This window comes from Rhopalosiphum maidis, chromosome 2 (genome assembly GCF_003676215.2).
Source record: "Rhopalosiphum maidis isolate BTI-1 chromosome 2, ASM367621v3, whole genome shotgun sequence".
NCBI lineage: Eukaryota > Metazoa > Arthropoda > Insecta > Hemiptera > Aphididae > Rhopalosiphum > Rhopalosiphum maidis.
In genome coordinates, this window is record NC_040878.1 from 17697911 (window position 1) to 17712703 (window position 14793).

At 30.8% G+C, this 14793-nt stretch overlaps 1 protein-coding gene across 8 annotated transcripts in view; it reads right to left on the reverse strand.

Moving 5' to 3' along the window:
- The window catches only part of LOC113554786 (RNA-binding protein Musashi homolog Rbp6), a 377023-nt gene that overhangs the window by 70080 nt on the left and 292150 nt on the right, over positions 1-14793 (reverse strand). For all 8 annotated transcript variants that reach the window (XM_026958766.1, XM_026958760.1, XM_026958764.1 and 5 more), the window contains one exon: positions 3310-3358. In XM_026958766.1, coding sequence (XP_026814567.1) covers positions 3310-3358 — 49 coding nt within the window. The remainder of the gene's footprint in view (positions 1-3309; positions 3359-14793) is intronic.

Below are 14793 nucleotides of genomic sequence, written 5' to 3' on the forward strand. Positions count from 1 at the left end.
ATGCCCTTCGGGAAACAAAACGAAGATAACAACCTATTTTTTCACTGTACCCGCTGTTCCACCAATGCGCTTTTTTAGTATCAGCGGCAAAAACCGAGATGTTTCCTGTAAAAAGAAATTCAGCACAACCTTCTAACACTACTGTAAGGTTACACATTCTGTATTTAGCTAACGTGTGTATACACATACACACACCGTATCGATTCCTATGGTTTTTACCAAAAGCGACCAATGCTTTAGGGGTGTGCAGCGCATCTTCTCTCTCTCACTCGCTATGACTGCTTCTCACTCTACCACATTACAGTTTATGGTTCGGAAAAAGTGAAGGAGAGCGGCACAGTAGCAAAGGCGGCAGCGGTGGAAGTGAAGCGTAGACCCCGGTCCCGTTGACAGCACAAGACTAATGACCGGCCCGGGCTGTACTGTATCGTCCTCGCCGACGTTTTGCCATTGCGTGGATTGTCCCTCTAGCCACGATATATATTATATTATTATATACGTATATCGTGTCTTTTATATTAAAAAATAAAAATGCATTTATATTATTTTATTATTACTTATTATATTCGCCGCGTGCATTATGTTTATTGTTATTTTTCGTGTGACTATTATTTTATTTCGTTCAAAACTTTTTTGGTTATCCCACGTCGCAATTTTTTATATTAATTTAATTTTGCACCAAACGCAGTTCAGTCAGTTATGATATTAATGTTATCTTAAAAGAGAGGCGACCAAAACATTATAGTAATATAAACGTCGTATACAGATATTATTATAATAGGTTTCCATTTAAAACTCAAATGTTTTAATAATAATAATAATAATAACCATAATTTATAATTTACGATAAAGGGAAAAAAACATAAAGAAAACATGTCACAACCGTGTTGTTAGACATAAAAACGTCGTTTCGTGCCAGAATAATTAAAAGCCTCCTATCGGGGTTAGTGTGTATACGAAATAATACGACGGTACAAGATTAAGGAGGGGACGAGCTAATTTTCCGGAGTGAAGCACCGAGATGGTTTAATCCTGAAAACAGGGCCGAAATTAAACCTTAAATCTAGCCAAATCTCGGTGAGTTTCTTAAGTATTTCTCCTTCCATCCACTGTATCTTGCTCATTCACTTACTCAATATTTCTCTCTCTTTTTTTAAAATCCTTCCTACGTTTTCACTTACACAAATCTTCGTTTTCGTATTTACGATCCGCAGACGAAAACGAATAGTGGAAATGGAAAAGTACTTATTCCAATTAAATGCGAAGCATACTGCCATTACCAACGAAATCCATTCACACACGCAGTATAGGTACAATCACTTATATACTTATCAACGTGCTTTCACACAACTTGGATAATGGATATACATAACTTAAAAAAAAATCCAAACCGTTTGAATTCATATATTAATAAATAATAATATATAACACACGTGAGACGTAAATATTTTTTTCGCGTTTTAATATTCACTTTTATTTTTTCATAATATTATACATATATAAAAATAAAAAATAAGAAGAAAATAAAACATATTGACTGGAAAAAATATAGATACACAAGTGTTGAGAATTAAATTGGCTCAGGATCGACTGAGGCGCTGAAATAAGATAATAACCAACGCACCCTAAGAATTATACGGCCTCGAGGATATTGCTTTTTCCTTAAAAAGGCCATTAACTTCGATCGAGTTCCTTTTATTTCAATCAGTAATTTATCGCCTATACACCCGAGCTACTACGTTTTCATCCCAAGAACCAACGCCAAAATGTATAATCAACATAATTTATAGTGAATCACGAAAAAAATAAAAATAAAATAAAACAAATACTTATAATATTCCATTCTTTCACGGAAAAATAACTTTAAGGAATTTAAAAATTGATACACAAACAAATAAAAAAAAACAGTAAAATAAGTTCTCGTAATTTTCACAGGGGGAAATTGTGTTTAAAAAATCTGATCAAATCGTAAGATTTTAGCCGATATTGAGTAAATTGAATTCATTTTAAACAACTTATTGTTGACTGAGCTTAAAGTTTTTAGGAGAAGGGTGATTTTCAATAAGTCAAAACTTTAAATCAAATGGTAAGGGAAAATGAACGAATACTTTTAAGAAAATAACATCAAAGTTTAAATTGACATATTTTACATATCAAGAGTTGACTAAGTTAGTATATTGAAACACTGAATATCATATTTTCTAGTTTTTCAAACGGGGAATAAAGAAAACTTTTAAGTACACATTCGTTATAGATTATCCCAAAGTAAATACGATTCCAGTTACCCTACACCAATTGTACCAATTTCTAACCTTATAATTTTTAAAAAAAAAGAAAGGTTTTTTTGTTAATAGTTCTTCATAACAAATATACAACGGAAGAAATATATCTAATTCATGTCACAAAAAAATAACACTATCATTAAACGGTGTATAGGTACGTAGAATCGCAAATATTTAATAGTTAAGTTTAATGAACTAAATTCATTTTTGCTTTTTTGTTCATCGATATAGCTGCACGTCATCAGTTTATGAAAAATAGGCGGTGGTGTATATATAATAATTTGTGTGCTATTTGATGTGCAGCGTTCCAAGCCTCCGTCAAGCAGTAGACGCCCACCCCATGTGGGTGAAAAATCTAACGTCATACACACGGATTTTCTTCTACTTCTATCTTTTTTCCCCTACTAGATCTTTTATATAAAGCGATGAGCATCGAGCGCGAAGACGGGTAGCTCCGTCATAATTCTTATAGGTGCTGGCGCCGCCCTAAGAAACGCTTCGTATAACATCCCTTAATAGGCATCCTTACGGCGCGGCTCCCCTAGTATGCTCATTATTCAACCCCAGCCTTCAAAACTGAGAATGTCACACGCGTAAATGTACGTGAAGATTGTGTATGTGTGTGCGTAGGTGTATATTCGTTTTTTCTTTCCTACACCACGCCTGCACTATCACACGCGATGATTCAACCACTTCTTCTTATCCCACAGTAGCAAATATTATATTTTTTGCTCTCTCGCCGTATTTCTACTCTTGTTGGCCAATAATCGGACGTGGTTGTGTAAATCTGACAATAAATCAAACGCACAACAAATTTGTCGGTAGACGTTTTTCTCTCCCATTTATTTTATTTTTTTTTCCCCAAAACCTTTGCGATGATAAAAAAAAATATCATTTCTTGGATTTCTTTTTCAAAAAACAATATATATATATATATATGAACGCTTAACGGGTAGCAATTTCTCTTTTCCCTATACCTGCCTACATACGATATAATAATAAGAGCTAGGAAATGTTACAAACTTACCTCTGTGTCGATTTGTTTGTTTGTCGAACATTAACATCGCGTCTTCAATCTGAAACACAAACACAGATAAGATAAACACGGAGAAACAATATAATAAATATTTTGGTGTAATCTTATATAAAACATGTATATTGCAATGACGGGAGTTTTAGCATTTACAAAATTCGATAGGTTCATTACATAATATTTGCGTTTCAGAGCGATTACAAGCATGCAACTGGCTGTTAAATAATATAATACGATAATTTACAGTCACGTAGACTGAGTAATATAATAAAAACCGGGTATTTTTTATGGTCGTATTTCTCAGCTCTATATTTTTATATGGTTATTATTGCATTAATATTTATACATAATATTATGCTATAATATTTCGTACAGGTGTTCCATTTCGCTATACAATATCATTTGATCGATTGAATTTTTTTTTTTAAGCGTGTGTGCTCGTGTGTTCTGTGAATACCTGATAACGATTTTCACTAAAGTAGTAGCTGCTTACATAGGTGTATTATACACGAAATAAATGGAAATAAGCAAATCGATTACGGAATGTATTGATATTTTATCTAACATTTATCTACAAAACACAGGAAATATTCAGCAAATATAACGCCACTATTTGCATTGTAAGACTAGTACTTTACCTATTATTAAAAATGCCTTAGATTAAACTTACGTTAAAAATAATACTAGGTATATCAATTTTCAATATTATAAAATATAAACGATTGAATTTCTTCTGCAAAATTCTTAAATATAATATTCATACTTTTTCCGTTTTAATTTTTAACTTACTATTTCAACAAATACAAAATGATAACACGGTTTTAAATTGTATTTCGTATTATAAATATATTAATGCAAAAAAATGTATTTATACGTGACTCGAAACCGATTCGTTTATGACTAAACAGTAAACTCGATATTATGAAGATAATACATCGCTCACTAGAGAGCCGTCCACAGTAATTGGTTAATGGATGAGATCCTAAATAAGCGGTAGACAAATAAGGTTACAAAAGTGCTCCAACTAATAAATCACGACCGCGACGCCACCAAGTTTATTAACGAACCCGGTGAGGAGGAATGGAAGAATAAAATACAACATTTTACAAAGTTCGATGACATAAAATCATTCACATGATAATAATATTATATTATATAACGTTAAGTTTTATTTCACTCGATGAATTACCAACCATCCACAACAGCTTTCACAACACTTTTATATAGCGAGAAGCGTTGTAACAGTTCCGACTGGCAGGGGTGTCAAACAGTATCTATTTTCAAGAATGCGTGACGCCAAAAAATAACGCTTAAAAGTTTAAGGGGAAGGCGAGAATTAAATGCCAAATAGCGTGAGATACCATAAACATCTATATAATATATTGTATTATATAAGAACTTTTGGCCTCACTAAAAGGTTAAGTGAAACGAGTCAAAAACTTCCGAAAAGCCTCCTGCTCAGGAGAGGCGAAGAGATAGTAGGAAAAAAATATATCTAACGTCATCACTGAAATCAAAAGAAGGAAAAAAAATAATATAAATACAAGAGGAAAAAATGCATACAGCTCTCTAGCCTTCCGAGTGAATTCGAGTGTGCGGCATAGAAGCTATGGTGGACGATGGCGCCAAGTCTCTACTGACCCGACTTTTTGGTTGAAGGGGAGAAAAAAAATATAAAACTTTATAATAAATGTTTGTTTTGGTAAACTTTGAATGTGTGACTATATTCATTCAACCGTTCGATTTTTCGGCCCCATCCCACCGTTGGTACATGAGTTTAGCTTCGTTGGCCGACCGATGACGATTAAAATAAACTACTGACACATTATTTGTAGGGCAACCAATTTTTATTCAATATAATATACAGTACATTTGATTCAGAGCAATATATTGTAATATATAATTATTTCTTTATTTATTTTAATATCAGAAAATATTACTGGGCGTTTAGATTTTAGCTTAATATTTATTGATTTATTTTTTTTATTTTCAAAGAAAAATATCCAGTACTATACTATGCGATTATTATTCATAAAATCCAATTGCTAGAGGTGCTTTTGATAACATATTATTTATTACGAAGAAATTATTTTTATTTAAAGTACGGTCCTCGTTTAATGCCGAGGGGTATTCATTTTTTTATTTTCATAATTCACACTAATACGCTTGCAGACGATAGGTACTAGAGAAAAGTTGTTTAACTTTTAAAATTTATTGGTTTAATTTTCTTAAGAGGATGTAAATCGTAACTTCCAGTGCGATTTAGGAACTTTAAAAATAATATGTATAGAGAGTGAGCGTATAACTTTGCATTTCGCAGCCAGTTAAAATCTAAATAATTTAAGAAATAACACATACAAAAGTCACTTCATAACTATACTGGGTCGTGTTATTCAATTGTTTTATATGATAAATTAAAATATGCTATAGAGATATTTAAAGAAATTAATAACATGTAATTATGTACAGTACACGAGGAATGTTAAAATAAATAAATATAAGCTAAGAAGAAAAAAAGTATCATGTATTGTATCATACATTTACATTTTTTTAAATCTAAAGCCGCCTACAATAAAAATGTATACAATTAATAAGAACATAATGATTGAAATATATATATATATACAATTTTAAATATTTTAATCAAATTAATTAATTTATAGTTTATACGTGCAATCAAATATAACAAATATCTACAAATGTATGTGGATATTGTGTTTAAACATTTTTATATGAAATAAAACATCTATCAAAATAATCTATTAAAATTTAACTTTTATATAACAGCAAAAATAAAGCTAATATATTAATAGTTATAAAAAATGTAATTATTAATTTGTATTATAATTATTGATGTTTAATATATATATATATATATAATAACAGCCACACTTTATCACAACGCGTATACTGACATTTTTAAATTTCATCTTCATCAGCAAATAATATTAAGGATATGTACAGAGAAACAAAAACAACGCAAATATATTTAAAACATCAAAAAAGAAAAGCATATTTAATATACATCTGAACATAATATTGAGAACTATAAAAAAAAAGATGTAGTTACTTTTAACATGATCATGTACTAATAACACGAATTATAAGATTATCTATAGCAACAAAAATATAAGTATAAAAAACCATAAACGCAAAACCATAATTTACTAAGAGAATTTCAATCGCAGTTGACAGTACTATAATATGATACTACTTTATATATAATAATGTGTTAAACTTAAAATAATTTCGATCTTTACCATAAATCTCATATTTAATCAAATAACACTTAAGCTCAAAATGATGTCCGTAATACATACCGCAAGCATTAAAATAATATAATTATTGAAAAATAAATTCTTCCATTAAAGTATTGTCGTATATTATACTATATTGTACATTAACAAAGAAATATTTTTATAAACGTTAATAAATATCAGTTAGTTTAAAATGAATATTTGGGATTAAATAAATACAACATAATATTAAATGTTTTTAAAAACGAAAAAAAATGTATATTATATCAATTGTTTTTATTTTATTCATTACAAATAATCAAAAAAAATTAATTAATTAATGTTTTAATTTATTAAATATGAAATATGTGTTTATTAATTTATTAGTTTAAAATGCATTGATTTATTATACAACTGAAAATCGTAAGTCAACACAAAATAAGAAAGGTAAAACGGTGAAAAACCTAAAAGGAAAAAAATGTTCAATAAAAATTATTGTATGCTATTTAATTAATTAATAATAATAGTTTTATATTGACGTTCTGTCTACGATTTTTAAATATAAATACATCACTCAGAATTTTACTATGTGATAATTATTGTTTACAAAATACATGCATGAGTATTTATATTATACTTCCAACATCCAAGTTACTAGGTATCTGTAATCCCTGTAATATGAAAATACATCTTATAATTCTCAAATGCAATTTGATATAGAAACATAAATTATACTTTCCTTATTTAACATACCTAAGAGCGTCAACATTTTCTCATTTCACCCAAGTTCTGTAAATCTACATTCAACTCAGAGCATTATATGATAAATTCTGTATCCTACCCCTAGTAACCTACGGTAGCAAATATTCCCTGCCCCCTCGAGAATAGCGTGTAAATTTATTAAGTGTGGGTAGTTATTACTTTCAATTGAAAACACGCAGCTTATAGTTACTTACATAATATAATTGAATATTTTAGAGATTCTCCAAGGACACCGGAATAGTCTTCACGAAATTTTATGAAACTAGAAATTATCTCTTCCGTGCTGTGAACACATTTTTCGTCCCTCTTATATTCACTAAACAATGATTATATTTTTTCCTCTCTTGTTTTTTTTCAACATTATTTTTCTACGGGAAAACAAAGGAAATCCGGTCTCCAAAGTTCCTGACGCCAGTTACTCGCCGTGCCCCAAAAACGTTATCATTCAGTTTCCGTGCCATTGAGCCGATTTTATTGTGCTCGGTGGTATCAGTATTTTACCACCTCTGTTCTTACTCAAACTGCTTAATGTTCCCTATAGGTCAAACTACAAGACTCGTTTAAAGAGTAAGAAAAAGAAACGAAAAACGGTGTATGAAAAACCTTTACGAGTGTGAAAACTTTATCAACAATGAATAAAATGTTTTTTTTCTCACCCAGAATTTCAATTCCTAACTCATCTGCTGCTGGTACCAAGCCAAATTCTAAAATGGTGTGAAATTGTGTGTAGAATAAAGGATGGCGATAGTAGTAACAAAAGTTGGTATGTACAAAGTTTTGACCCCTCCCCTGCCACACACAATAAGAAAACCGCATTGGCACTTGGGGACTAAGTACTTGTGTCGACGCCATTAATTTCCGACGTATACGTATATAATATGTTTAGGGATACCCTTACAGATTATAATCACCATAGAAATTTGGGAAAGAGCTATCAATATTTACTATTAACTTTTTTAGAGGGGATGTTATGGAGGTGAGGGTTGTTTGGGTCACACAAAGTTATATCGCCAATTAAATAAACGTGCGCTCTACTACCCTCACATCGTTTATCGTCCTACCCTTTGGACACGTTTAGAATAAACACATACATATACATACATACATACATACATACATAAAAACAGTTTTTGTCTGATGTAAAACCGTTCAAAATTTGAAATTCAGCGCTTTCCCTCTCTCGCCAGATCAAAAAGTCGTTTCTTTTGGACTGTGCTACTGGGCTTAACGACCTGCTCAAGTATATTTGAATCCTAACGAAAATACAAATGAATTTTGTCATTTGCATACATGTAACCTAATTATGCATACTTCAGAGGAGGATCTCCGAACAAAAGCAATATGTTACATACCCATTTTACAATGAGTATTCAAATGAACATTAAAACAAACTGCATAAAAATAAACATTTAAATAAAGACATTTTTAATATAATATGGTTTTATGTAAAGATAAATTATTTTGAGTTATGGCTATAATATTTTTTTGACAACATTTCGACTAAAACAAAAAATTATTATATACTGTATCTACTAACAACATTAATACACTATTTTTATTTTTCAACTAGTCCTAACTTCCTATTTCATATTTGATTCTCATATATTTTTTATTAAAACAAATGATACAAATAATAAACACATCGTAAAGTTTGAATTTTGGTAAGATTATTTACTTATTTACTTTAATGTTTAATAAAAGTTACTCGATGTGTTATATTCTATAAATAAACTAACAATCATTTAAGACGTAGAACAAGTTAAAATAATGGTAATAATAAAACTTCAAATTATTTCAAAATATAATTCAATTAATTAAGCCTAACACTTTTCTTCTACTATAATACATTATTATTATTAATGATTAATGTTCACGCACGTAATTTCGTGTATTTTGGAATAATTAACTACGCCTTCGGAACAGTTTTACGGGTCGTTGTGTCAAAGGAATACTTTTAAGTTATGAATTTTTGAAAGTTACACAATGGAAAAAACTCCATGGCGATAAGTTTATAATACAAATATATCGGGTTATTCGAAAAAATAAAATAAATAATAATAATACATATAACTACTATAAGTAGTCGAGAATCAAATTTTATGCTAAGCCAGACTTTTGATACGATTTTGTTTGTTTAAGGACAACAAAAACTATTGCGTGTCCATTTTCTACCAAGGGAGCATACCTACGTAGTTATTTTTAACTGGCTTATATTTGCTATTTCTATTGTATTTCATTTCTGCCAACAAGTTATCACCAAACTATAATATACCTTCAGTTTTCCCAAAGCGATACCCTTCTCTAAAAAAAGTAGAAATCAGTAATAATCAAACGTGTTTTTACAACAGAAAATGCCATGAAACGAAATCGACATTTTTTTCACCCTTTTTCATAAATAATTGCATGTCATCGTCGAAAATTACTGCCATCTTGTGTAAATAATTTCTCCTGGTCAAATCACTTCTAATTCCATAAAATGTTTTCGGTAGTATAGTAACGTTTTGTGCTATTAACTATGTATATATTATATTTTAATTTTGGCAATATAAATAGTAGAAAATATTATTTAATAATTGCGTATGTTTATAATAATTTATGGTTTAGTCACCAGACTTTAGTGTAATTATTAAACGAAATATATAAAATACAATACGATGGAGAAAAAGTATGAATTATGTTTTTTTTTTAACTAAGTATTTAATATAAAATAATTATTTTCATAAATATACCAGAAATATACCAGAAATACTACACAATATTTAATACAACTGTAGAGACAGTCGTTTCTACAGTTTATTGAACTGCGCACACCTCTATAATATTATGATGATCGGTTGACCTGAATGTTAATTAGAAATAACGACACTTTGTTTATATGCGTGTCTATAACAGAAAAGAAGCCTTATTGTTATTATTCGACCCCTGAATTGTTTAGATATTATTATATGTTTTGTATTGCTTTATTTTTTATTTTGCACCAGCATGGATTCCGCTTTAACTCACAGAATTAAAAAATCCTACCAGTCAACGACTGACTACTACGTAAACTTTCATATCACCCACGGAACGAATTTTCATGTTTCGTTAATTTTTTTTTTTTTTGTGAACCCGCGTGCCGAATATTACCGTCAAGGGCTCTCGCACAAGAGCAGTATTTGTACCGGACACGGTTTTGTGTTTTGTCCCACCATTGCAACTGACAACCGCTGCCTACCCGACTAAATAACCCTTCTCCGTACTTGACTACCACACATACCCCTTCTAGTTCCTATTAGTAACGATTATTACCACCACCAACCGTCGTCGACGTCGTCATCGTCGTCGTTTGGGTATCATTAATTACGTTTCTGTCCGTCACATTTCTCTGTAAAACTCTTCAGACGCCGACGGAATATATTACGCCCGACTGTAACTGATTTCAATCCGCGCGCTCATTGCGTTCACCCTCGCGACCCCATTCACCCACCCCAACTACACAGCGAGGACTTTCACGGTTTTTTACACACGGAAAGTTTTTTTCTTTGCGTTTCCCCTCTCTCCAGAAAAAAAATCACATTTCACGACACGCATTATGGTCCAGCTGCTTCTACTATTGCTGCAGCCACTACATACTAAGCGTAATATACATATATTTTCAACCCACGTCGTTCCGAAGCAATTTATTCCGAAATGCAATTTTTAACTTAAAATCCAATTTTTAATAAAACTTGGTATACTGTGTCTCTCTCATTGCAAGCACGATTATTTTTTCTGGAACACCGTGAAATTGATTTACGAATGCTTACGCGTTTGTATTTTAACCGAGTTATAACACTACCTATACTGGCTATATGTGATTTATTTATCTCTTTAACGAAATAGTCATTTAAATCATACATTATTTATTTATACATTTAATTTTTACTCCGATGCATTGCGCTTTGTGATGATTAATCTGCTACGATCTATTTTGATATTTCTTTGATTAATTTCCATTATGAATATACTTGAATAAAAGTTTATAAAATTATAAGGAACAATTATTATTTTTGCAATAATTTAACCATTGTGTAAATAAATTGATCGATCCCGTCTATTCCTTCTTTTTCACAGTATTAATGAAAATTATTTGGTTAGATTCAATTACCTATGGCAAGCCCCTTTTATTCAACACCCGTAAACAGTTGTCTCGTTCATACATACATTTCAATGTTTATATAATATAAAAATGGAAGGATAGTTCGGTATTATAAAATAACGATAGGCAGTCAGCGATCAAGACTTATGCCATAAATATATAATATATGTATGCGCGTTATTTTATTTTGCACGCATTCTCCTTTCATAATCACTTATCTTTTGAACGGAAGATTAAACCACCAACACGTCATAATGTTTAAGTAAAGAGAGGGTGTTATGTCCTTTTGCTTTTAGGACCGAGATCATTGTCGGAGGTCGCCCCTTTTGTGACGGACATGGTTCATGGTTAAAACCTCGTCATTACTATGCTAATCTATGCTTATTTTCGACTCCCGGCTTTTTGGGTTTAATTAATTACACTTCTGACACGACCGAATATATTCGGACACAGTATCTTATTCGATGGGTTCTTTGCTATCCATAGCTATATAGTAGTAGGTCAGATTTTAATACAATAGTTTGCTTTTGATTCCCCACATTATGTTACTATTCGATTTTGATTTTTCTTGCAAATCGATATTACATATTCATTTCAAATCATGTAAGAATTTAGGTATTTAAAATGGATTTTATTTTTAAATGACATAGTGATAAATAAATAATTATTTTTTTATATTTAATCATGGTTAAAATGTAAACCACGCTTTGAAACAAGCTTATATTCATTCAAACATTATTCAACGTAAAATTCAATAAGATTAAATTTTATATTTTATGTTCAAGTTAATTAAAATGGTAGATAGTACATGCATACATCACTATCGGTTGGCAACAAAAAAACAAAAATAAAAAAAAAAAAATAAAAAAAAATATTCAACTACTGTTGGTGCGGTTATACACAGTAATTTAACTCAGTGAAGAGGAACATGTATCTTCTTTGAAATTTAAAAATTAAAAATCATAATAATCGTTACGTGACAAAATTGCGGTTTTCAAATTACACTCGTGCAGCTCTCGAAGTGAAAAATACACCACTCGCGCTCGTGGTGGTATATATTGTCTAGAGTTATGAAAAAAATATGATGAAAAAACTAGAGAGAAAATGAAGGACTGAAGCTTTTGAAAATGTACGTGTGAGTGTACATCTATGTATATATAATATATGTGCACGTGTGTGTCATCAAGTTGATTAGACGTAGAGCAAAGATAGTGGAGTGGTAGCGAAGGCGGCAGTCGGATCCGCGACGATAAAGTAATGCGGAGGTGAACAAGAGAGGTACGCGAGTCTAAAGTGCAATGTTATTATTATGGACAGGGGTGTACTACATATATATATAATGATGGTAGCCGTGTCACTACTACTGTCACTATATACGTATACTGCTGCTGCCGCTTTTGCCACTGCAGCTTTTCTTGCTGACGATGCACTCGACCGACTTGACAACGACAACGACGCATCTCGCACGATGATGGTATACCCCTTGTACTTTCCCCCACTTTCGTCTCATCACACAGCCCTTATATACGCTTTGCCATTTTCCAACACAATTCCATGACAGACTACGCCACCGCCACCAACACTGCCGACAAAGTTTTGCCCTCCTCATTAGTGTCAGACCGAGTGAATGCCGTTTATTCTTTTATCTCAACTAACCCCTTCGACTACCGTGTTCCCTACTGCCCCATCATCATCTGTGTCTGTCTACCATCTGTACTGTCTCCGTCTCCACCATTCCACCTACCGTCTATTTATTTGCCACAAGACAGTTCGGTCAGCTGAATATTACGCACAACCGCGTGGTGCGACGAAAACTACTATTTCTGAGGATAATAACGTAAACATTTAACGATCAAACACTGCAAAGCTCGCCAATGTCAGTATTTCGATCCCATCACGAACAGAACTAGTATTTCTACGAAAATTACCAAGTAGAAACGACAGCAGAGGTTCTTTACAGGTAATCGACAATAAATTCTATATCCCTTTGCGATAGCAACAACCTTTACGTTTTTTTTAAATTTATTTATTTGGTATATCGTTAAAATAATCATAAACATTTATTCGAATTTCAATCTAAAGATCCGCGTACGATAAGCCATAAAACAAAATAGCAAACTTCACTATAATATTATGTTTTAAATTAGAAAGTTTTAAAGAATTACATACACAACATATTTAACTTTAATTTTATAAGGATGAATAAAAAAAAACACAAACCGTTTAACGCTGCCTTTACTTGTGATGTAAACCAGTATTTAGTAAAGTATAATATCCATACTATATCAATACTATAATATGCACGTACAATATGTTGTACCTACACTGACTCGTGTATATTGTTTTTTGTTATTAATTGACCATTCGTTTAATTCTCTTTAAGTACCTAAATGCATAATAATAAAATAGGAGACAACAAACAAACACATTAAGTATCGAGTAGCTTAATCATTAAACATTTTCGAATAAATATAACTTTGTAACGAATAACTTTTATTTTAATTATAAAACAAAATCATTCCAATGCAAACAATAAAATAATTAAGTTTAAAAAAAATCAAATATATCATATTTAAATTTCAATAGACATTATATAATATGACGGATAAAATATACTTGCTTAATTTATTAAATAAATAAATTATTTTTAATCTTAATGTGCTGTTACCAAACAAAAAATAATTTCAAACAAACGAGATTAAGAAAACTTCTCTATTAAAGATACAATTTCACTCAATGAATGCAAAAAGTCGATAAGGAAAGTTATTCATAGCAATAATTAAATTATTTTCAATTAAAATATTTTAAAAGTTAATTTTAAACTCAATCTTTAAATCCCACATTTGTCTTTAATGTAAATAGATCTAATGGAAAAACGTTTTAAATGTTTTAAACTAATTAGTAATACCTAGTTTTATTGAATAATTTTAATTAAATACAAAGAACCTATATTTTAAACACGAAATTAAAATCATAATATGAACTATTTGACTCGTATAAGTGTACTAGAAATTCACGTGGAATCAAAATCTCCTTTTACTACAACCACTATATATTTACTCCATATGACGGTAAATTGTAGACGAACGGATAAAGTTGGAAAATTTAAATAAAAATGACGGGAAAAGCTTTGTGTGTTTCGCCTATGAAAACAAATGCGGATAAAGAACTAAAACAACAACTCACTTTCGGTGAGCAAGGAGTGGTTAAAACCTGGCGTAAATATAAAACAAAACAAAAAAGTACTCGTTTGCATAAAACACACTTCCCTTGAATGTTTTATATTCTACATTGGCGTAAACAATACAATTGAATAAATTTTGGTGAATTGTCGCTGTCCAAATGAACTTAATAATCCCCAAA